General features: G+C 45.6%; 1 protein-coding gene across 3 annotated transcripts in view; it reads left to right on the forward strand.

The window, feature by feature from the left end:
* Positions 1–24,213, forward strand: part of SPECC1L (sperm antigen with calponin homology and coiled-coil domains 1 like) — a 909,747-nt gene that overhangs the window by 538,779 nt on the left and 346,755 nt on the right. For all 3 annotated transcript variants that reach the window (XM_069619860.1, XM_069619861.1, XM_069619859.1), the window contains one exon: positions 18,593–18,679. In XM_069619860.1, the coding sequence (XP_069475961.1) occupies positions 18,593–18,679 (87 nt within the window). The remainder of the gene's footprint in view (positions 1–18,592; positions 18,680–24,213) is intronic.

The raw sequence follows: 24,213 nt of genomic DNA on the forward strand, positions 1-24,213 counted from the left end.
CTTTGCCCGATATGTTTTGTATTTCCCGGGCTCCCCGAAGCGCTCTCGCCTCCAATAGGCTTACCTTAGCGGGGCCTGAGTTGGGCATGTGCACGTATCCAGCGTTCAGGTTTTCCTAGTTTCCGCAACCCTATCCGCTTCCCCAGCCACGGATACAACTGTTCCCTCATCTCAGCGGCATTGCCTTTTCGGGAGCGTTTGCTTCCCTTGCTCTGCCCTGTTCGGCATCTGATGCGCATCTCATGCAGAGATTGGGGATCTGATCTCTGTTACATTGTGGTCTCGGCGTCAGCTAATGGGCTCCTGGACCACTGTGCGGACACACAATCAGGCAAGGCAGTCTCTTTACCGTCTATCTCTCTTTTGACTTCTGCTTCTTTGCCGCTGTGGACACCAGTCTTCCAGCATCTTCTAGGGATCAACTCGCTCTCCACGTTACCGCCAGCTTCACAGTCTAGCGTGGCTGCACCCCTCCACGACGTCCTTTGCATAGGATTATCTCTCCTCCATTCCAAGTTCCTCGTTGTTTTCTGTACGTCGTCCCAAACAAAATGGGTGTGTCGGTCCTCTTTGACTGAGTTCAGGCGAGATCCAGCATTATCTGAAGCCAAAGAGATTGAAAAAATGGCGCTATTTTCGAATCCAAAACAGAAGCAAGTCTTTCCAATTCTCATGTAGACAGTGTATTCTCGACAGTAATAGGAGACCTTTTCCCCCAAGAGGGGACTCACTCACGGTGAGATCCCACTTTCCCAGACCGTTAGGGAAGTTCTTGCTTAGCGGGGATACCTTCCGAGCCTCAAAGGGGGTGGCTGGCCTCTGGGGAGAAGGGACGAATAGTCCAGATTCATCACAGCGTACTGTGAGCTTTATTGGAATTTAAACATTGATGCTAATAATTTGTTGGAAGATAGTGTTGTTAAATCTGATATTTCCATAAGAGCCGCTCTAGAAGGATGAACAATACAGTAAACAGGATTTTATCCTTGCGTTTTGATGGTGTTAAGCTTTTTGGAAAGTAATTGACAACACTGTTATGTTCATCAAAGTGTAGCAATGTACCGCAGTAGCTTTGGGGGCTCTGACCGATGCAATAGGGCAGCCTCAGTGGAATGGCAAGAGCGATTTTAGGAGAAGTAGGAGACAATGCAGATTAAGATGGCAAGAATCCTCCTCTTGGGGCTAGTAAAACCTTGTCAAGGTAGCTAAACTGAGAAGTAGGGCTGACTTCAGGGGCTATGGGGGTGGTGTGATAGTACTGTGAGCCACATACAGGGCACTCAAGTAAATCAAGAAATACTATATTGATTAGGCCTTTGAAGAAACTCTAAGCAGGCAAAGTTAAAGGTAACTCCCTAAAGTAACCACTCACACAGAGATCCCAGAGTAATATAACCTACACTTTACACTAATAAACAGTTCAAAATAAACGAGCAAGTAAAACTGTAATCCGTAAAGTGAAGAAAGATAATGCAACAGAATCACAAATCATATACATTCCTTATAGGTATAAGGCCTGTGGTAAGTCAGATATGAGGCAGAAAAGAGGTAATGTGTCTCACTTGGTATGTTCTATTAAAGGGACACTATGCCTCTCCTGTCCCTACTACTGAGGGGAAGCTTTTCCCTATTCTACTTAAAATAGCAACAATTCAAGTGCTTGTCAGGATGTCTTGCAATACCAAAAGCTGTCCTCTTTCCAAACCTAGTCTACCCTAGAATCTGTCCCTACCACAAATACAAAACACTAACATAAAAGTAGGCGGGTCAAAGACTCCCCCATAATGCTGGTAAGGGTGGTGGGTTTCTGTCCCCCATCCAAAGATTTCTCTATTCTCCATCAGGCCATGTGCCTTGTTTATATAGTTGCAAGTCTGAGTATTTTCCTCTTTTCCGGTTCGTGATGGGTCCAGGCTTCCACCCAAATGTCCTTTTTCCTTTCTGTAGTCAATCTGCCTGGTTAAGCGATTTCTAACATAGGATTGTCCAAAATCAGTGTGTACCCCCACTCTCCCCTGTCTGAAATAATAAGCTTGCTCTCATCAGTTTTGACCGTGTTTTCGTGAAGTAAAATGGCTTTCATCCTTTTTTGTGTTATCACGGGTTGTAGCCCCATGTGAGCGGTTTGGCTTCTCAGCCCCTCAGTCTCTCTTGGGTTGTCCCCTTTATCACCCTTTTGTGGAGTTTGTGGGATCTCAGGACAGCTTGAGCTGTTTGGCTTCTCTGCCCTTCTGGGTGTATTATCTTTCTCACCGCTTTGTGGGGTTCGCCGTATATCAGCTCAGCATGGGCTATTGTTTTCTCTGCCCTTCTTGGCTGACTGGCTTTCTCATCCCTTCGTGGGGCTTCTCCCATTTGTCTGCCCTCCTCCGACTTCTTGATACGTGCTGCGTACCTGTTTCTCGGGTACGAGGCTATGCGTGGGAGACGGTCTTTCGAGTTGATTGACCCGTCCTCTCCGTCGGGTCTTTGTCGTAGGTTCCTCCAATTGGTGCTCGACAGGACTTCGATGCCAGTTATGGAAGACGTGGGTCAGCTGCTCCAGGGGCAGCTGCGTCTCGTTTTTTCTCGGCGGCTCCTTGGGTTCCAGTCTTGCTGGAGTTTGCAGCGTTCCGCGGACTTGCTCTACCTACCACGCTGTTTGCGTGCTGCTGCCTTGAGTCTTTGCTTGGAAGGGAGACGTTACTACGCTGGCTTGCGCCTCCAGCCCTATGGCTGGTCCTAGCCCCCCTCCCTGTTGGTCTCACTGGACCTTTGTTCCTCCCAGGAACAAGATGGGAGTGTGCAGTGGTTCTCTGCTTCATAGAAAGTTGGGGGCAATAATGGGTCAGAACCACACTAGCTTTTAAAGGGCCCTGTACAATATGGTTATGCTCGATTCCTATGCAGGCAACACACATTTGGGACCTGGTACATGAGTGAGGATGATTAAAAACCCTGCTTGGGGCTTCCTGGACACCACCAGTGGGATCCTGCTTGCCCTGTCCCTAGAGAGTGTTAAGCATAGCAGGCTCGCCTCCCTAGTCCCACAGGGGTGGCTCCTCCTTGGGGAGATGGAGCCTGTGACAAACCCAGGGAAATTGTCACATCACTTAAGTACTTCCCTGCTAAGTAAGTAGGCCTAGTGCCTCGGAAAGAATCAAAGTCCCAGAGAAGTATCTGTTGCAGGATGTGGAAATCTTAAGTCACAAGCAAAGTATTGGCAAAGCCAGTAGTTGATGTAATGTTCCAGAAGCAACAAACTTGAAACCATATAAAGGTAAGTAAGGCCATTTAAGGGTACTCTTCCAATTCCACCACACTCAGGGTTGCCCTAGATGGGATCCTTGGCAAGACTTCCAGCGATCATGACCATTGTAAGGGTGCAGAAGGATTCTGACACAAAGGTGGCAAGTTTAAGGTTAAAGACTATTATTAAATAATACAACAATAGTAAACCTATCTTTCCCCAATCCTAAGAGGTGTTTCCCTGCCTCAACAAAAGATCTAACTTGACTGTTAGGATGTCTTTTAACGTAAAAGTGTCCACCGTCCTGTGTCACAAAAACCTTACTTCGAATGGATTATGTCCTCCCACGTATTCCTCATCTTGTGATAAATCGTTATCTCCAGCTTCGCTGCTTCGGAAAAAAAATTTCTCGGCAGAGGGCGCTGTGCTCGAGGTCGTGGCGTCGATTGTGCTTTGACGTACTCCGTACTCTGTCGACGTCACCGATGGTATAAATAGCTCGAGCCACGCCCGTTGCTTCAGTTACGTTTTTCCGATCGCTTCGCTATCGAGAACGGCGCACTTCTATTTTCTGTGAAGAAAATGTCATCATCCTCGACACCTTCGACACCCAGAACTGGGTTTAAAAAGTGTGCAGATTGTGGATCTAAGATGTCGATCACCGATCCCCACCAGATTTGTCTCTGGTGTCTCGGTTCCAGTCACCGAACCGACGACTGCAGGTCCTGCCAATCGATGACCGAAAAAGCTCTTCGTGAGAGGAGAGGTGAACTGTCGGTGGGGAGGAAGGCCTCAAAAAAGGTTTCGTCAAAAAGACACAAAGCCACTGATTCTAAGGAATCGGATCGCCATAGGCACTCAAAGAGATCTCGATCTAAGAGTAGATCGAGACACTCTTCGTCGTCATCGAAAAAAATGAAGAGGAGACATAGATCTCCCTCATCATCCTCTTCTTCAGAGTCGACCGAAGAAATTCGTTGTCCGACTAAATCAGATTCTCCCAGTAAGTGGGAAGAATTCCGCAAAAAGCCTGGGGGAATGACTCCTTTCCACAAGTCACAAAGTTCTAAATAATACTTTCTTGTGAGCCAGGAGAATGCCTCCCTTCTCCTGGCATTTGGTCTCAGTCTCAAAAAGAATCCCGGGGAATGACTCCCTTCCCCAGGCTTGTTGGACCCTCCTTCTGGTCTGTTACCAGGACAATGACTCCCTTCTGGTAATATAAATACAAAAAGATCCCACAAACCTTCCCTGCCCTTACACACTGGGAGGAGCCAAAGGAGTAAAGTGTAATTAGTGATGGCCTACCACATCATTATTTCATGGAACCAGAGGGTCAGTATCGGATTTAACACATTTTATTCACAAGCAGTGTAAAAACTCTCATCTGAGAGTGTATGACATAGTACAAAACACAAATCTGAATATCAAAATAATTTTTGAAAAAGCAGTATCTGCAAAATAAAATAGTTATCACTAGTGGTTGTTAGTAGCACACGTTGGAGAGCGATCTGTGCAATGAATTGGGAAAGCAATCTCATAAGTGTCAACACGAAAGTGTGTCTCTGCAGTCAAAAGGGGAAAGTATTAGCAAATCAATTCCATTTTGGGTATGCCCTTTGATCCATCTTCAGGACACAAAACAAGGTATTAAGAGGTGGGTAATTACAAAACAATCTCTTAGAACCAGGGGGAATTACTCCCTTACCCTGGTCTGTTTTTTCTTTGGTTTGGCCTGCTTGGTTCACTGCCCTGCCAAGTACTGCCACGAGGAAGATGACTTATCATTCCATTGGTTTGGATCCCCAACCCTGGTGTCCCTTCTTTGGTTTGGGCCACTTGGTTCACTTCACTACTAAGTACTGCTTCAAGGAGGATTGTCCCGCTCGTTATATCCGTACCAGGTTTTTGCTTCCTGTAACTTCCAGCCCCTACCGGTCCCTGCGCTTCTCCCATTAACTTGCCTATTTCCGGGAGGCACGGTCGGTTCTTCCTGGCGCCCTCCTTCTACTATGTATGGCATCTCCCTGCCTCATTGCCTTCACCTTGCCCGCCCCTTGGACAGAAGTTATGGATTCTGCTTCTTGCATTCGCGTCACGGTCTGCCAGCCTCCCGTTACAGTCTGGATGCTGTCAGGCAAAGGAATCCTGTTCTCCACTTGGCTCCGGGAGTAGACTGCTCTCAGGTCTGTGCTGGCTTCCTGTGCTTCCGGGGCTTCACTGTCCCTCATCCTGGTTAGCTGTATCTCTTTCATAGGCAGTCCTTCTTTGGTTCTTACGGCGTAGGAGAAACCACGCCTCTGCGGAAGTCTTCAGTTTCTTCTTGATATTGCTCTTCATTATTCCAATGTCCCACCTGGTCCAAGTACTTGGATTACCTTTGTTACTTACGTTCTTCTCCGTCTCAGTACTTTCCAGAACCTTCAGGTAGTCTGCATTATAGCAGTAAATTGGTCTGCTGTTTACAAAGGGATTACTAGAAGTGGGAGAGGTTACAGTTTTTGGGTGTGTGGTGTGCTCATAAGAGCTATTCCATAGATGGCCATCCTTATCCCTAGGGTGGGAGGTCCCTCCCCATATGGTCCTACTGCATTATGCCACCCCCTGGGGGACTATCGCGTAGCAGCCTCACCTCCCTGGCCTCATGGAAAAGGGCTCCCCCTCCGGGAGAAGTGAAAACATGTAATGAATAGTCGCACCAGGCAAGGGAGATTTAGGGAGTGGACCTCATGTCCATACAGTTCCTACAGCAGGGGGTGGAAAAGGGTATGCAGGCTCCCACCCCCTCACTCCAGTTGTTTGAGGGAATACGCTCCTCAGAAATGCTGTGCCCACTTACCTTTGTTGTTGGTCTGGGTCCAGGGGCCATGGCTGCAGTGACTGATTTTGGCTTGAGGTTTGGTCCATCTAGGTAGCGGTTCTCTGCTCCGGCAAGTCAGATCCCGATGTCTTGAATCAGGACCGCCCAGGCACCTCAGGACATCAACCACAGCAATTCCCAAGGCGCCAGGAAACCTCCCAACATGAATCCGATCGACATTAGCTAAGATCACCCCTATCGGGGTGGCAGATGACACTTGTGACAATAAAGAAAATGCAGCTCCATCAAGACTCTTCTTCATGCACGTATTACCCAAAAATCTTGAAAAAAGAAAACATATGGTAGGTTTGATGGAATTTTGGCTGTACGAAAATTTTATACAGCTGAACATTTCAATCAAATTCACCATACGGTACTGTTGTATAGCGGGAGTTGCAGGGGTGTTCCCGCACCCTTGTTCGCTACAATGGTACCAGGGGTTGCGGGGGTGTCCCCCTACTTCATGTATAATAAAGATGTACAAAAAAGGAGGACCCTGCGGTGGGGTTTCCTAATCACGTAAGTGAAGGGAACCGGTGTTGTAAGGAGATGGGGGAGTTGGCAGCACACATCGATGTGTGCCGCAACAGGCAAGTAGGGGGGTGGGAGAGTAGGTTATGCGCCTAATATTATGCGTGATTTCACTGCAGCACGCATTTCGATTTCATCTTTTTTTAATTCGAAATTTTGCGATGCAGTGAAATCACATAGATCCCTTCATGCAAAAGGGACTGGGCGAAATGAGTTTCAAGTTGCAACTCTGAATGGTGACCGATGCACAGGAGATGCCTTGGGCAAAGCTGGTAAACCAACAGGATGGTTCTGGGACACTATCGAAGGATTCTGATGACAGAATCTTTGTACAGGGGTCCACACTGGTTGGTCCCACCAGCACAAGTGTGTAAGCACGGACTAGGGTCTTCTGTGGATCATTGCAGAGAGGCTAGGCTTCAACAGAACCTGGCTGGAGGCAATGCTGGTCAGCATCAGTGGTGATCTTCAGGTCTTCAGTGGGCTGCTCCTTCTCTTTGGGGGTCCTGGCACCAGTCGACAATGGTTCCATGTCATTTCATCGCCTGCCTGTTCATCCCTAGGCTTTTTTTAGGAACCTGTCCCTTTAAAGAGAGACGTACATTTAACTGAGACGAGTAGGAGAGACAGAGAAAAATCCTAAGCTGGGGAAGCTCCCTGACACCATCATGCAATAGAGACAGAGCAAGGAGAGCCGTGCAGCCATTTACTTTAAGAGAAGTTCTGAACGCCAGAGGAAAGTCCTGGAGGCCCAGCGTGTACAAGGAGAGAGAAACAGTGGAGAAACAGTGGAGAACGCAATTGTGTAACCCCCGGTGGTGGCTTTGCCACGGACTTCATGGTTAGCCTGTCGGACAACGCCAAAGCCATCCAAGCAGGCAGTGGATGAGACTACGTGGTGCCTAAAACCCCAACCGGTCGCACAGAGAAAAAAAGACAAGAGGGCGGGACGCAGGCCATATCAAAAAGCATGAGATCCGAGGAAGAGAACCCGAGCGAGCGCTGAGCCCAACAGCTTTCCCTGCAGACACAAAAGCAACAGGGACAACTGGGACGTCGCCTGGACATCGTTATGAAGCAAGAAAAACATGTCCCAGTGAAATGGACGAGATACTGAATATAAAACCATTTAAGTGGAACTGTGATAACAGTGATGAAAGAGGCGTCATTAAGGACGTGACACCAATGCCCTGGGAAGAGGGGAAAGTACCCCATGGTTTGAGAGAATCCTAGAAGTGTGATTTGGAAGTGAAATCGAGTGAATCGGATAAGAGGTAAGATAATCAACGTGAGAAGCCTGAGGAGAGGGAGAAGGTCAAATTACCACAAAGTACACACAAACTAAGAAGGTCTGGGATACAATAGCCAGAAAGACACACTAGTCTGTAATGAACTATAAGAAAGGGTGTCAAGGAGAACTGTCCAAAGTCCGGTTTTAAAGTTGAGATAAAACCCAAGTATATTGTGTATGAGTTACAAGAACCTATCCAGAAGGTGGCAAGAGGCTATCTAAAGATATCATATTAAAGAGAACTTTTGAGTAAAAAAAAGACATTTCAATAAGAGACGACCAGGAAAAAGTAGACTTTCTCCTGATCTACTTTAAGTTAGTTAAAATAGTGGCAAGGTCTGTTAGAACTAGATTGGACTGTGAACATATTCATTCTGGACTTCCTGAGGTCTCACAAGCACCTTTAGGTTATTTACATGAGCAGGGTTAGCCCTCTAGCAATAGATGGGACTTAGCCACTGTGAAAAACCAAAGGGTGTTTAACAGCCCAGTCCCCGGGGATCCCGTACTCGGGTGGCCAGTGGAAGGCCATCGTTTTTGGATCCCGACCCTGGGGGTGGACAAACGAGGATCGATCACCTGGGTAGGAGGTCCTCGGGGAATGGGTGTGAAGCACCTGATGGCAAGATATCGTATCCCCCTTTTTCCATAACACATCTAACCCCTATCCCTGCCTATTTTATGGGAAACTACAACTCCCATAATTCCTCCCCACTTGACATTTACAACACTATTGAGCCAAGGAAGATGAGGAATGAGGTCTGGAGGATTACCTCTACTGACTTGCAATGGCTCTGACCCTCTACTGACACCGGGCAGACTCAGGCACGTAATTCAAATTGCATACAGAGTTAACACTCCCTGGCAGGATAAAAAAGTGGCATGCACAGACACACTCTGAGCGATGCTGGGTGCGAGAAGGAACAGCTCTTTCGAGGGTAAGAGGAACCAGCCTATGGAAGGTGGAAAGCCAAGTGGCTGATCAACTCGGCGGAAAACAAGAGAGCCAGGCGAGAATTCCATCCTTTCAGGAAGCCGCAAGTGTTCCACGACTGAAAATGAGCGAGCGGAAAAGAGAAACCTTCAAAGTGCTTCCAGGCAGCCCGCTATCCTCCTGGGTGAACGACAGAGTTGGAGAGGAGCAGAGGAGGCGTTGGTAACTGCTTTGGCTGCTACGAGAAAAGTATTGAAGACAGAAGCCCGATTAACACGACCATTGAGTTATCGAAGGCAAACAAAAGCCAGGTTTGTGTAAGAGCAAAAGAGGCATGTAGCAAGAGTTGAAGGTTGTTAGATAAAATTTTCATAGTAATGATACATCTTCCTTACCTGTGTCAACCCCAGGACGTGTTGCATTTACTGGTGGATAATTTTTTCTTATACCTCTGTGAGTGGGAATCTTTTTCCACACTCATAGAATCGTTTACTCTTTTTATGGGTGTCATGTTTAAGACTCTCCATGGTGTCTTTTAAAAGTTATCCTCTTTGACAACATTTTGGCAATAAGTGCCTATTGTTGCTGGGTTGCTCTAGTGGCTCTCCTTTTAACTTTCTCTGGCTAACCTAGTGAGAACTACAGTTCCCAAGGGTAGAAAGGATATTTGGATCCCTTTTACATTTTATTAGGTGAGACCAGCACCCCCCACCTTATGTGGAGTGCTAGGGAGATACTGAGTATCCCCTTTCTCATTTTAAATGCAACATCTATGTCACAAGGACAAACTTACCTTTAATGGCTGGTGGCAGTAAACCTTTTTTATTATTTTGGTGCACCTTTACTGCAGGCTGTTTGCACAGCCCCGGTAAAGACAGCCATGGGTGCTTATTTTACCAAAATAGTCCCCCATCTTTTTATTTCGCTATTTTAGTGTCCCCATCCTTTTTTGTTCCTTCCCCTGACAACCAGGGTGGGAAATTCCTTTGTGTGATTTTGATCTTCGGCGGGAGTCCTGTGGATTCCCCGGCCAGGCTCCAGAGTGTCTGTGAAGGCAGTAAGAGAGGGAGGAGTCCAAAACTCTGCAGCCCTTTGTGTTCCAGCCAGAGTGCAAGATTCCAGTTTAAACTGGGAGGCTGACTGTCTGGAAAGGATTGTCAACCCGACCCAAGTTTGAATGTTGCAAGGCTGTTTGATTGCCTGGGTTCCTGCATAAAAGTCTGAATCTGGAACCTGAAGAGTTAGTCGACCACTGAAACAAAAACCAAAGAGGAAGATGGAGAATTTGCGGCTGAAACGATTTCCAGCGACTGGAGAGCCTGGTATGTAACTGGAGCCTGCTGCAGCCCTTCCTTCAAATCGACCAGGGGACTCCGGAAAACGACTACGACCCAGAGCCTGGAGAGTCCCACTTGACTTAAGAGGACCTGCATTATGAGCCATCCCACACAGTGCTGCGACCTTGCGGGGCTCTAATGCCTCAATACCCTGGGGCTTCGAGCCATTCCAAATCTCACTGAAACTTTGTGGCCATCCTGCTGGATCTCCAGAGGCACGATTCCACCAGTCCAAAATGTCCCCTCACCAGAGTGCTGGACCTTGCAAACGACAAGAATCCAACCAGCGATATTCTGTCTTCTGTGCTCCTGAAAGACGCCAAATACACAGAGCCACATCTGGCTGCGAGGAAAACCTTGCCTACAGCCTTCCCCACGATCGTCGCTGCAAATGCCCTTCCAGTGTCCTGTCTGCCGTCTTCTTAATGAAGGAATTCCACTACCAGGCTTTGAGCTGCAGATCCTGAAATTCTCCTGCTGCAAATTCTGTACTGAGGTACTGTGCTGGCTTGGGTATTTACTTACCTTAAGTCTCTTGTGATTCCTGTGTAGTTTTGGGTTGTTTTCTTTGATTGGGAGGCCTCTTGGCCATTTCACCCAGGCCCACTGCTGGCATCCTCCTAGGGTCTCAACTAACTCTAAAGTAAAGTACTTACTTGTTCTAACAGTCTTCCTTAGGAACTCTGACCTTTGCTACTTAAGAACCTATTCTGACCTGCCTGTTGGACACTAGACCCCAGTGGACCCCCCTTCTGCCACTGAGAAAACACATGCTCCAAGAATAAGGGAAATACTTCTAACGAGTGGGCTTTTGCCTAGAAAAGACAATACATGTTTAAAAGTTACTTGCAAAAGAAGTTTGTTGCTAACTGTAACTCTGAGAGTGAACAGTTACAAAAGATATTACTTACCTTAGAAATGTTCTGCCATTCTTAAAAGAATATGTATGGTTATCACTTACATTAGAAATGTTCTTCCATTCTGAAAAGTATATGTAACTTCTTTCTTTCCTTAGAAACAGTTTTGCCATTCTAACAGAAAGTAGATGTAAGGTTATATTACTAACCTGTGATTTGGTTGTGCCTCTTTCCAAAGGTTATGCTGTAGGTTTCACTTCACTATTCCTGTTAGAATAAATGTATCAGTGTGCCCAACTGAGTCTTTCTTTCCCTGACTTGCTGTTAGCCTGTCCGGAATAAGTCTGCATTGGGTTGGAATGGAGAGCTAGAGAATAGGTGCCTGGGGCCTGCAACTCTCTGATATCAACGTAATCTCCCTGGCCCCGGGTCATTCCTCTACCCACCATCTGGTCCTGCCTAGGGCCAACCAGGCCTGCTGAAACCTGCCTGCTCTTGCTAAGTGAAAGTTGGTTCTCTTGCTGAGTCCTTTACTTGCCACCAGATGTTCTTATCTCACCTTTCACCTCTTGGGCTATTATTCCGTAGTTTGCTCTGGTTTTAGTGCCTGCTATTGTTATCTTTAAAGCCCGTCTTCTAGGTGCTCCCTCTTCCAGACTACCCTCTCCTCCGATGTTACCTACTCCTTCGACTAGGGTCTCACCACCTCCTCTTGCCTTTGACTCCCCTGATGTTATCCCCTCATCTGCACATGACCTTCTGATGTTACCATCGCCTCTGAAGCTCCTTCCGTTCGATCCTCCTCCATGAGATGAGCTCTCTGCTGCATCAGCTGAAGCTGCAAAAGTACCAAATACTCACTTCCAACGTTCAGTGCAGGAAAATAATTAACCTTAAAGGGAAAGATTTATTTTTCTGTGTTGGAGTTTTGTGTCTGCTTGGGGAGAGCTTCCGGCTGTCTTTGGGAAGAGGAGTGCAGCATTCTTGCACTGCAGGGTCTCACGTAGGGGGTTGGGCAGTGTTGAGGCATTTTCTGTACCACACTCTGTTAATGATTCTACAACCACTAACCCTAGGGGGAAGACTAACACACCTATCAAGAAAGAGACGACAAACCTCTTTATGTAGCTATCATGGTCAGAACGACGAGGCAGAACTCTCAGGTAGGGGTCATAGGTCGACACGAAGGTACAATTGCACTTATCTCTAGAAAGAAATGCTACACTGAAAAATGTATCTTTAGTAAAGTAACACATATACAACTATCAGTTAAAAAAAATATGCCAGCATGATGCAAACAGTAATGCCTATACAAGGACTCTCCTAACTCCTAAGTCTATATGTGGACCCTCTACTAGAAGTTAGCACCCAACATAAGATAGAGGCACAGGGGGAACCATAAAATCTAACAAGCAGGTAAGCACCCATTTGGCCTATAAAAAGAAGTGCAGTGTCCTTAAGACTCACCCTAACCTCAGTATATGTAGAAAGCCCTAGAACGTGAAGGTGAGCTCCTAATTCATGGTTGGGTCGGGATTATCAGGTAAACGCAATTTTACCAACCTGAATGATTGGTTACACATCCCCAATGCGTATTAACTTTAATCCACATTAATTTGAACCTTCTAGGGCATTATACAAGTATTAATGCACAGGCACATGTAATCATATAGTAGAGCCACAGCGAAAATTAAAACATTGTAAAGCCATAGCCAGAGCCTTCCAAGAATCAAAAGAACATTTTAGCAAAAGTTACTTCCCTCAAACATTTCAGGGAAAAATATAAACATTACTAGAGATAGTCAGAGGGTTGCAAGCACATTTGAGATGAGAGAAATGCAGGATGTGATTTTAAAAATGCATATAAATCACAGGTAGTACGTACATTATGAAACTTCGTAAGGAGCTCACAGGACCCCTAGGCGATCCAGGGCAGATAAGAACCCCAGAGTACATTTCAGGAGAGTTCCTGGTAAGTTCAGAGTTTGATACGAGTTAATGGGAGAGAGTTAAAGGGCCATCTGCTTTAGTGGAGGGTGAGTCTGATCTACCCCACAGGTATGGATGCTGCAGTGATCAACCCCAGGGAAGGCCTGGTGAGACCCCAAGGAAATGTTCTAGAGATCAGAAGATGAACCCCACCCCAGAGGAAGTAGTTGCAGAACAGGAGGACCCTCAATAGAAGTCTATGCGAAATGTTATGTTAAATGTGTAAAGCACACGTTCACCACAAGGGTATGATGGTGCTACTCAATATAGGGATGAAGGAGGAACCAAATAAATTAAACAGGCAGGTTTTCAGGGCCCAGTGAAAAATCAAATGATTAGGAGTGGAGCGCAAAACGCCAGGGAGGGAATTACAAAGAATGGCGGCGGCGACCGAGAGCCACAGCCGCCAAAACGGCTAATCCTAGGAACAGGAATGAGGCAAGCCTCGGCAGAACAAAGAGCTTGGCCCGGAACATATGGGCAGGATTTGGCCTGCAACTATTCTTCCCCTTGAAAAAAGAAGGCACGCTGAACCAGACACGCCTCCTTAAATTAAACACGCTGTCTGACCCGCAGCCAATGGAGGAAGTGAAACCCAGGCGAGATGTGGGCACAGTGTGGTGTGGGAATAGCCAGGTGCACAGCCGAGTTTTGAAGTACCTGTAGATGCCAAAGAATATATCGAGGCTGAGCCAAGAATAGAGTATTGCAGTAGTCAATGGATGAGATGACCAGTGCGGCAACCACGGGAGCCCGGAACTGAACTGGGATAAATTGAAGGACTTACTTTACGCAGCAGTTTGAGCTGAAAGTGGCCGCTTTGGCAGACTGCACTGACTTGAGGATCCAAATGTGGCAAAGTCACTCCTACACGGAATTTCTACCACAGATTGTGGGGACACCAGGTGTGAGTATCGCGAATAATCGCCAACCCCAGTACCCCAACTTAAGTACTAACGTCAGTGTCTTCAATGAAAACTGCCCTTGCAACCCAGTGAGTAAACGGCTCCTTTCCACAGGGTTTCAGAGGATCAAAGGGAAAAACTCCTTCAGCAGGTCGGCAGGCCTGCCAACTCAAATGTTCATGACAGCAAAGCAAGAGAGTGCAACATGGGCATTACAAAGCCTAAATAATCTTGCAAAAAGTGGCTGGCCCAACGCCAGCAGGCTAATCACTCAAAGGGGCTGGAGGCTGGGGGGGGGGGGTCAGATGATCATCCATGAAGGTTGGTTAGAAGGACTGAAATGCAAAACAAGGACAAACCTGCCACCTAAGCTGCAAATAAAAAGTGCTTGTCAGTGTAACTCCCCAAATATCCTTCTATATTTATAAGAAAAAGAAAGTAATAACCAATTAGTCAACATTTTCTAACTGTAATTTGATTTGTATTTGTCTGAAGGACTGCCACCCAGCATTACCCACCCCCCACAGGAAGTGAGAATGATAGTCCAGGGACCTAGTCTGGCTTGCCTAAACTAGTTGGGGTTGGTCTCCCGCACTCTTCTTCGAGCTAACACAAAGCTCTTTATTAATTTTTGTAAATTATATATGAAATCAACTCTATTTACTTTGCTTCAATTGGATGTTACTTGGATTCACTACTATAAAAAACATTTTTACACTTATCAAAACAAAAATCTACATATCTGATTTCTTTTTAACTATGTATTTTCCTCCTTTAGTTTGTTCCAATGATTCTTCATAACAGAGTAAATTTGTACACTCAATCTCAATTTCTTATGAATTTAACTCAAATCCTAAATGGGTGTCTGTATTATGATCCAAGGCGTTTCGAATAGTCAACTATTCTCCTGCAGGGAGCTACCCTTTGGATTTTCTACAATGTAATGAGAAATATATAATTGGACCACTTAAAATATTATTACATATTTTCTTAATTAGGAGAGTAATTTTACTAAAACTAACTTCTCTATTACCAACGCCTTAATTGTTATGCCAATCACTTGGTTGCCAGTGTACTCTGGTTAGACTCAAGAGTCTTAGTTCTGTAATAGAACAAGATAATGTTCCAATGTCACTAAATTTCTATTTGTAATGCCATGTTGACCTAGCTCTTGACAACACGATATTCGAGGTGTTCAGGGTTAAATCCCTTACTGCGCTTCAATGGACGTCAGAGAAATGTCAAATTCTTATTAAAAACCAAGTTATCCTATTTAAAAACAAACCAGTCAGTCAAACTATGTACTACAAAAAGTTCTTCCAGGTATATTTAGCCATCATTATCTATGTAACAATACATGCATTTGCTTACCTTTTAGTCAATGTCATCCGTGCCTCTAACTAGAGTCAAATGCCATGCATGGCAAAGCAACTTGCCTCACTGCTCTTATCGCTATAAATACCTCCAGCTTCTCTCCACACACACCTGTGGTGTCACTGGAGTGATGTTATCAGAAATTATCCGGACTCGTCAGTGTGTTCATATACTGGCGCACTAATAAGAGTGCCATCTGTTCCATCATTTTATATGGTTCTCAGACAGTAAAGTTCTCAACTTACTTAAGTTCCTACCTACTAGTAGTGCAAGATGTCCTAGTATTTAAATATCATAGAATGTTTGTAAATATGAAATGGCGATTCTTATATGTATGTTACCCCAAATTGTTAATCCAGAATTTTGCTGCCTTACGACGTAGAAATTCATTCTGGGTAATACAGTAGTTTATATCATATTATCCAATTGGATTCCTTCCCCGGTTCTATTTATGAAATAATCTCACATTTTTTATGGAAACCTATGAACAAATACAGAAGCCATTTTGGAATATTGTCAATTTCTATACATTTCGTATTGATTTTTCATTGCTCTCCCCACAAACCTCTGATGAGCTTTACAAAAAACAAGTCTTGGTGCGATTGTGTCCAATTTCTTTGTTCAAAACAGTTCTCTCTGTAACAACCTTTGATTGATATTACCTCCTTTTTGGAACACACACAAGTTCCAATATAACAAAATGCAACTGTGAAATTGAGTTACTTTATTCCCAAAAATGTGCTGCAATCGTGGATGTTCATTTCTTAGTTTGTAGGTTAGATGTTTATTATTAGTGGTTAGTTTGTAGGGGATACTAGACCCTAGATTCCCCCTGCACCATAAATGGGTCAGATATTTAATTTCAATCAAGGAAAGTGGATAACCATTGAGTGCACCTAAAATATATTGGATTGTTAGCTAAATTAGTTGGGACCAATATGGAGGATGCCATTGTGGACTCAGGAGCCCATGTGTTCAGAATGCCCATTTTAGCCTATCTCGTGGTCACCTAGACGAAACAAAGCACTGAAACACATTACCAAGATTTAGAACCCTTTGTTACCCCAATGGCTACCAAAATGTGGTAAAATGTCTTGCACCTTTGGTAAAGACAAAGCTAAAGAATAAATGCCACCAGCTTACTCTCTAAAACATGTGTATGGTGATGGAATCAACCTAGTGCACTAATGGGGAACCTGAGAAGCACCCCTGGTACTGAATACCTTAGGAGGACCCTATACAATATTCCGTATGTGAGGTAAAAAGGGATGTAATAGCTGAGGGACTTCAGAAGAAGTCCTGATCTGTTTTTCTCTCTTGGCATTGTGCACCTGGCCACCCTCTGTTATTCAGGCCCAGGTACAAGCTCACCCTGCACTCCCTCCCGGCCACACCCTGCACTGGGGTCTGTATCTGTACCAATACAGTCCGCCTCCTACTTTTCTTCTGCACTTATCAGATATACTCTATCTGAATAATCTATCACCTGCCACTTGCTGGCTGCACTACCATTGTTTATCTCTGTTATTTATTTTATTTATTATTTATTCTGTTCTCTCCTCTGTTCTGCACTTTCCACTTCTCCCCTTTCCATGCACTTTCCCCTTTTTCGCTTTCCATGCACTTGCACGTTCTTAATGTCACTGGGCCTAGTAAGATTGCTGTTTTTGTTCTCCCTTGTTCCCCTCCCTTTGCCTGGTCGTGCTCTGAAACACTTTGTGTACAAGCGCAATATAAATAAAATATAATTTCATTTAAAAAAGAAGTAAATGGACCAAAAAACATTGGGGAAAAATGCACAATGTTGAGGGGCCCCAAAATGTGACCCTTGAATCTGCAAAATGGTATTTCTGGCATTGGGGTCAAACTTTTCAAGGCTGGCCTTAGCCACAGGGACACCTTGTCCCTGTGGCTAGTGCGGTTAGGAAATTCTATACACCCAAGAGTGACCTGTGGTGTGGCACTGTGATTGTTCCATGCCATGTGACTGGAACCAAAGCATGGTTACATGGGAGTTTATAGTAAACAAGAAATGTTTTTCTTTCGCAGAGGCAAAATAATTGTCTGCATCTGAATGTTAGAATAGGTTTTAAATTCTGTACAGAGTTTTTAGAGTGTGTGCAAGATTATTATTGTCCTTCGCCAGGAAAACCAGCTTCCAATACACGTTTGTTTTCCATGTAGGCATATGTAACCTGCTGTGTTCAACATATCCTTCCTCTGACTGGTATTTCTTTGAATGCTGTCAGCACTATAGTGGTGGCAGTGAGTTTCTTTATATTTATTCTGCAGGGCAGCATCCTGGGCAATGCAGTACATTTGCTAATTCTCTTCCTTTATCTCCCTCTTCTGTTCCCCTATGTCCTTCACACTTTGCACCGTCTCCCCATTCTCTGCTCTCCTAGTACCATGCTTCCTCCTCCCCTTCCCTTTTCTCCAGCTCCTGTTCCCCTAGCGCCAAGGGCCCTCGCTTCTCTTTTCCCTGTCACAGTTTACATTAGTATTGCATTACCTCACTAGCTGCTTACTTTCATATTTTCCATTTTTACCTTTAGCCTCAATAGAACCCCACTTACTGATTTGCGGCTGCCTTGCCTACACCCTTGTCCAGCCCCTGCTCTTCCAGCACCATGAACTCTCATTCTTACCCATCATTTTGTTTTACATTGTCTAGCACTGATCCCTTCCTGCTCACCATCTCCCCATCTGCTATCCCTACCACACTCCTGCACCTATCTCTGCATTTGTCCATCCCCACCTTTACCTACATCCACACCATGCTTTGTCACTCTCTCCTAAGTTCTGTCTCTCCATCTTACTCTCATCTTCTAAGTTCGTTTAGGTTTAGACTATAAACCTATTAAGCAGTCCTAGGAGGTCGAGGGGGGCTGTCCCCCAGGGGTCCTAGATCTGAAAACATGGAGCGCTTTGGCGTAAATCGCTTTATCAATCCAAATAAAATTACAAATGTATTTGTACAAGTGGACTTGGTGGGTCTGTGCTTGATGGCCTCCCCACACCTCTCCTGGCTTTGTGAGACCACCACCTCCAGGGATCTGCCCAAGCAACCAACAAACTATACATTTAGTAAACTAGCCTGATCTTGACATCCCTGAATGTCTGCCCAGAAGTGTGTCGCTGCCTTGACATGACTCCCTCCTAGGAGTCATTAGACAGGTGTTTCAAATGAAGCGGGCATGTTAATTATAGTACCTAATTTAGCTGAGTGTGGAATCTGAACAACTGGGTTCTATTATTCTGTTAATAACTTTTTCTTCTCTGCAGAACATTTGATGAGAACCTCTTCGACCAGCAGACCAGCATTGTCCCTTCCGAGGGTTCCACCCATAGACAGTACCAAGTCAATTTCAGGTAATACATCTTTGAATCTTTGAGGCTTGTTCTATTAGGAAATATTTCTTTTTTTGCTGCTTTCCTTGCATACACTTCTATGTGCCACCCTTTCTTTTTACTTTGTTTAGACTGCTGACCTGACTTTTTGAAGTGAAGTAAAGCCTTAGGTTTTGCCTTTGTCCTCCTTTTTTATTTTATAAGGGGAAACTGATCAGTCCATAAGGCTATCAGTACTGGGAGATATGGCGCGTCAGGAGGAGGACATGAACACTCAGAGGACATCTTTCACACAATTTTATTAAAATAAAATTATAAGGCCTATCTTTCCCGATCACCATCGGCGATCTCTGCCTATGTTACTAACTAAGGCAGTCATTCATGAATCTCCAAAGGAATAGGTCTATCCAAAACTAACTTAACTGACACTACTTTACAACCATGCCAGCATGCTCAACCATCTCTGTGATAACCTGGGTATCACTGGCCAAGCGTTGGCTTCGCTGAACTCTTTCCTCTCTGATCGATCCTCCCCGGTCAAACTTGTGTCCTTCCTTTCATCTATCTCACTTTCTACCTGTGGTGTTCCCCAGGGGTCTAACCTTTCTCCCTGGCTGTTCCACCAATACTTGCCACTCCTTGTCCACTGCATTGCCGATCTCTGCTCCAACTACCATATCAATCTTCTCAAGCTGTGGAAAGAAGGAACCCAGAGTGTGCTATGTTCGGCACTGTCGGATATGTCAGTCCCAGAGCAAATGGTTCCGACCAACCTTAGTAGCCTACACGATGTTCAAGTAGGCGGGAACGCTTGAATGAGACACAACAAACTGAATCGTTAAGTTGAACACGGTAGCAGGGATATTTTCAGGCCTGCCCGGGCAAACACACTTGGCTACCCATTCCATACCCACGGAGGAAGGTAAAATAGTACGCCTGAGGCTGTACCGAATTTCGGAGTCAAAACGTGGGGAGATCGCCAAGGAGGTAGAAAACATGCTGACACTAGGATCCATTGTGCCTTCAAAAAGTGCCTGGTGTTCTCCAGTAGTCCTAGTACCAAAACCAGATGGTACCCCCAGGTTCTGTATGGACTTTCGGCAGTTGAATGCCATATCCCGATATGAAGCATATCCAATGCCCAGAATTGATGACCTCATAGAAAGACTGGGTTCCGCCGCCTTCCTGAGCACCCTAGATTTAACAAAGGGTTATTGGCAGATTCCCCTTGAGCCGGCCGATCAAGAGAAAACCGCATTTGCAACACCCTAGGGCTTATTTCAATTCACGGTTTTACCCTTTGGGCTACATGGAGCCCCAGCCACCTTTCAAGCCCTAAGGGATAAAATATTACGACCCCATGAACAATACGCGGCTGCTTATTTGGACGACATCGTAATTTACAGCAATACATGGAACAAACATTTGTCACATTTAATCAGAGTAATACAGGCATTGGAAGAGGAAGGTTTACACATTAACCCAAAAAAAATCTAAACTGGCGGCTCAGACGACCAAATACTTGGGTTATGCGGTAGGGGTGGGGGTGTAATAACCCCGCTATTGGACAAAATTCAAGCCCTACAAAAACTGCGAATGCCGGAAACCAGAAGAGAAATTCAAGCCTTTCTAGGATTCGTGGTGAACTATAGAAGATTCATGCACCATTTTTCGAATATAGCGGCTCCCCTCACAGACTCACTGAAAACAAACCGTCCCCTGCAAATCACCTCAGAAGCAAGCAGGCTTTTCTAACATTGGTACGGATGATCTCAACCAGGGCTGTTGCTAGGTCTGGAAAAGACCCGGGGCTACGCTGATGTCAGAACTGTCGGGACTGGGGGCCAGCCAGCCTTTTGGTTGTAGCTCCTGAGATTCTATCCGGGGCTACAACCAAAAGATCAGGGGCTATAGCCCCCTTAGCCACCCCCTAGCAACGCCCCTGAACTCAACCCAGCCTGTACTCCACTGTCCGGACTTTACCAAAGACCTCTACTTACAGGCAGACACCTCGGGATGTGGGCTGGGTGCAGTCCTATCACAGGGGACGGAGAGAAATCTGTGCCCTATCGCCTTCATAAGTAGGAAACTCATTCCCCATGAAATCCCGTACTCCACCCTGGCGAAGGAATGCCTAGCAATCAAGTGGGCGGTGGAGTCCCTAAGATATTTTCTACTGGGGAAGCATTTTACTCTCTTTACCGACCATGCCACTCTGAAATGGTTGGCTACCCAGAAAGACTCCAACCATCGAGTCCTAAGATGGTTTTGTACGCTACAACTTCACAATAGTACACTTGAGTGAAGCAAGTGAAATAAAACACATACGGACTACATATCCCAGAATGCCCCACCAAATACGGCATCAGTATAAAAGCCTGAATAGGGGAAAGGAATGTAAGCAAGGAAGACGGGAAAACACGCTTCCATATTCAGGCAGACCCCCACAGTCAGTGACTAAAACCAAGGCTAACACCTCGAGGGCTGAGCGGGGAGGAGTAGAGGAATTAGCATCAGGTTTGGGGAAACCGTTGCTGGGAACACCTGGTAGTAATCATTGGGGAGGATGGGCACCTGGGTTAAAAGCATCACCAAACCACTCAGAGGGGGTCTTGTGTTGCAGGAGTGGAAGAAGGCTGACGGAGCTGCCCCGGAGTGGAGCGAAACCAGTCCCGAGTACCAGTGGGCGTACTAGGGTGGAGAGAAAGAACCGCTGGAGACGCCCTACTAGACCGGCGGTCCAAGTCGCCTGCGCAGCGGAGGAAGGGCCTGAAGGGAAGCGAGCCTTAAGCAGCGTGAGGACGGACAAGGGAAGGTGTCTGTTCGTTTTATGTTCCTTCGATTTCTGGGACCAGTTGGACCAGTGGGCTGAGTCTCGGAAAGCCTACAGCTGCAAGCCTGATGAAAGCACTGCAGGAGGTGGGGGACATTTACTTACAAGAAAAGGCCTGGCGAAGACCACGCTCGAGCCGATACGGACTGTAAAGCTGCATTTACTTGAAGAGAGGAAGTCCCGTAATTTTTGGTTTTGCTTATAATAACGTGCAGACTGGTGAGCCGAATAATAAAACCGTTGTTGAACACTGTCTCTGGCTCACTACTTAACAGATCTGTATTCCTGGTTGCTGGTTTCAGCCTATACTTGGAAAATACAATTTCTCTGGTAGGCTTGCCCTGCTGGGCAATTATAGTTCAGCTTGTTCTGGTCTACTTGATTTAGTACATTGTTCAACTGAATAGTTCCTCTGAACTCATGCTCATAACTTTCTCTCTCTGTTATGTTATGGTCTTCTTGCACAGAATATCAAGTTTCTTTCCACTTTTCCCAGGGTATTGTTTTGCACTGTTCTTTTCTCTCAGTTTTCAGATTTTCTGTAATTATTTCTCTTCTATCACAAAACTTTAAGTGCATCAGTTTCAGATGTAAATTTGCCTCATGAATTTTACTGGGACAAATTGCTTGCCCGGTATGATTCTCTGTGCCTCCTGTTCTCCCTGTTACCTTTGACTGTGAAGGCGAACGTCTTTGGAGCCTTGTTCCTCGGGAAGCTTCTCTTGCTCTGTGAAGCTGTGGGTTAATTTTCGTCTGCGTTTTCTCCCTCAGGCTTTCTCTTCTCCTCAGTGTGTTTGCAGTGGTGTCAGTGATGCTTTGTGGATGGGCTGTCCACCACAGATCCTTCGTGGTCTCGCCACCATCTTACTCTAGGCTCCTGCCCTTTCGACTTTTCACGCGGGGTATTCACTGTGAGTATGGCGTCTCCCTGTTCTATAGTGCGAGTTTGAAACTTCGCAGGCTTCCCTGCTCACACTTAGTCTGCCTCCTCCAGGTGTTATGCAGTTCGGGGCCTTCGCTTGCCTGCGTATGCGTTCCTCTCTCTTGTTATTCGTCGAGTACACGCTATTCAACGTACTCGTCCCAGTGGAATGACCACTCCTTTTGTGCCTTTTTGCTTACAAATGCATTATGTACAGGATGGACTGGTGCTAGCGCATATTATTCACTGTGTTTTTAAATTTGTACTTGTACACTTTTGCAATTACTGCAGATGGTTACTTAGTGGCTAGCAGGCTAAAATGGCAGTGCCACAAGGTTTTCACCTGTTCTTTGGCCATATTGTTCTTTGGCCTTCTTCCTGCCCTCTCGGGTCCGGTACTGCCATGGTGGACTGCCATTGATGGAATGCCCTTTCCCGGGGAAAGCTCCAGCTTTCCTCAGTAAAGGGGTGGTGTCTGTGTGTGGCTGAATGTGTGGCTGGGATTGTATGGTCCCAGTCCACATCCAGGTCGCATGGTGTCTGTTGGGCAGAATGTGTGGCCAGTGGCTATCCATGATTAGTCACTGCCAGTTTGAATGGTGCAGATCCTTACCTTTGGTGGGCCTGGCAAGCTTCTAGTCCAGATCTTGGATCAAGGGAATCCTCCAATAGCCATTCCACAGATCATCATTGTAGCCCTAGACCACTCTCATATCCCACCCGAGTCTAAGCCTTCCTGCTCTGCAACATACCCTTATTGGGTTTGGCTAGTGTTCAGTGTCTTCCTGTTCACCATAACAATCTGGCCTCCCAGAATCCACCCCAGGGTTGATCTTGGAAATCCATATTGATACTCAGTGGTGGCAAAAGGTCTTTGGCACTCATTGCAGATCCACTGAAGTGATCAGATAGTTCTTGGTACACAGAACTCTTAAGCTTGAAATGTTTAGGCCTGTACAATTTATACACATTATATTATAATATGGAAACACACTAGTACTAGGGGGCAAAAAAACATGTTGGAAGCTACTATCCAGCCATAAGTCACTTGTCACCTATATTTTATACATGCACACAGCACAACATTTCGTACTCTCCAAGAGTCAAATATCACTAGCTAGTGGCGAGTGCAAATTGTGCACCCGGCTCATACTATGCTCTGAACAAAGGTTTAATATTTGAAAAAGTTGTTTTCAGAAAAGGGGCAATGCTTTGCCTGTTGCTAGTGGTGATGATGATGCTGGGGAAGGGCTTACCACTAGCAATGGTCCTGATCCTCTTGAAACCACAGAGGGCACAAGTGAATATGGAGTGCTTTTCAATCCTCTATTGCTACGTCTGATGCTGATGCTATATATGACTTTAAAAAGGAGGAGCCCAGGGTCATAGTAATTGAAATCAAATATATGATGGCAAGGATGGAGTCAATACGTTTCAAAAAGAAAATAGTGTATTACAGCTGGAATTGGCCAGGCTGAGTAGCCTACATGTTCTTCCAGAAGGGCTGTTAATGATTTTGGGTCCTTCTCTCATCATAGATTTACTACGGATCTGTTGAATGTTTATGGCGAGAAAATGACATTATAGATTGGGTGACTGCATTTGGGTATGCCTATTAAGTACAAGTAGTGAATCAGTCTGGCAAAATTGCTTGGCTTCTCAGCTGTCTACCCCAGTATGGCTGCAGTGGTATTATGGAATGTCCTAAGCCTGGGAGAAAAGATTTTGAGGAATTAAAGTAGGTTCTGCTGTTAAAGTGTGGGAAGAGTCCTGAGAGGTTGGGAGAACACAAGAAAAAAA

Source organism: Ambystoma mexicanum, chromosome 10, assembly GCF_040938575.1.
Source record: "Ambystoma mexicanum isolate Mex_15411 chromosome 10, UKY_AmexF1_1, whole genome shotgun sequence".
Classification (NCBI taxonomy): Eukaryota; Metazoa; Chordata; class Amphibia; order Caudata; family Ambystomatidae; genus Ambystoma; species Ambystoma mexicanum.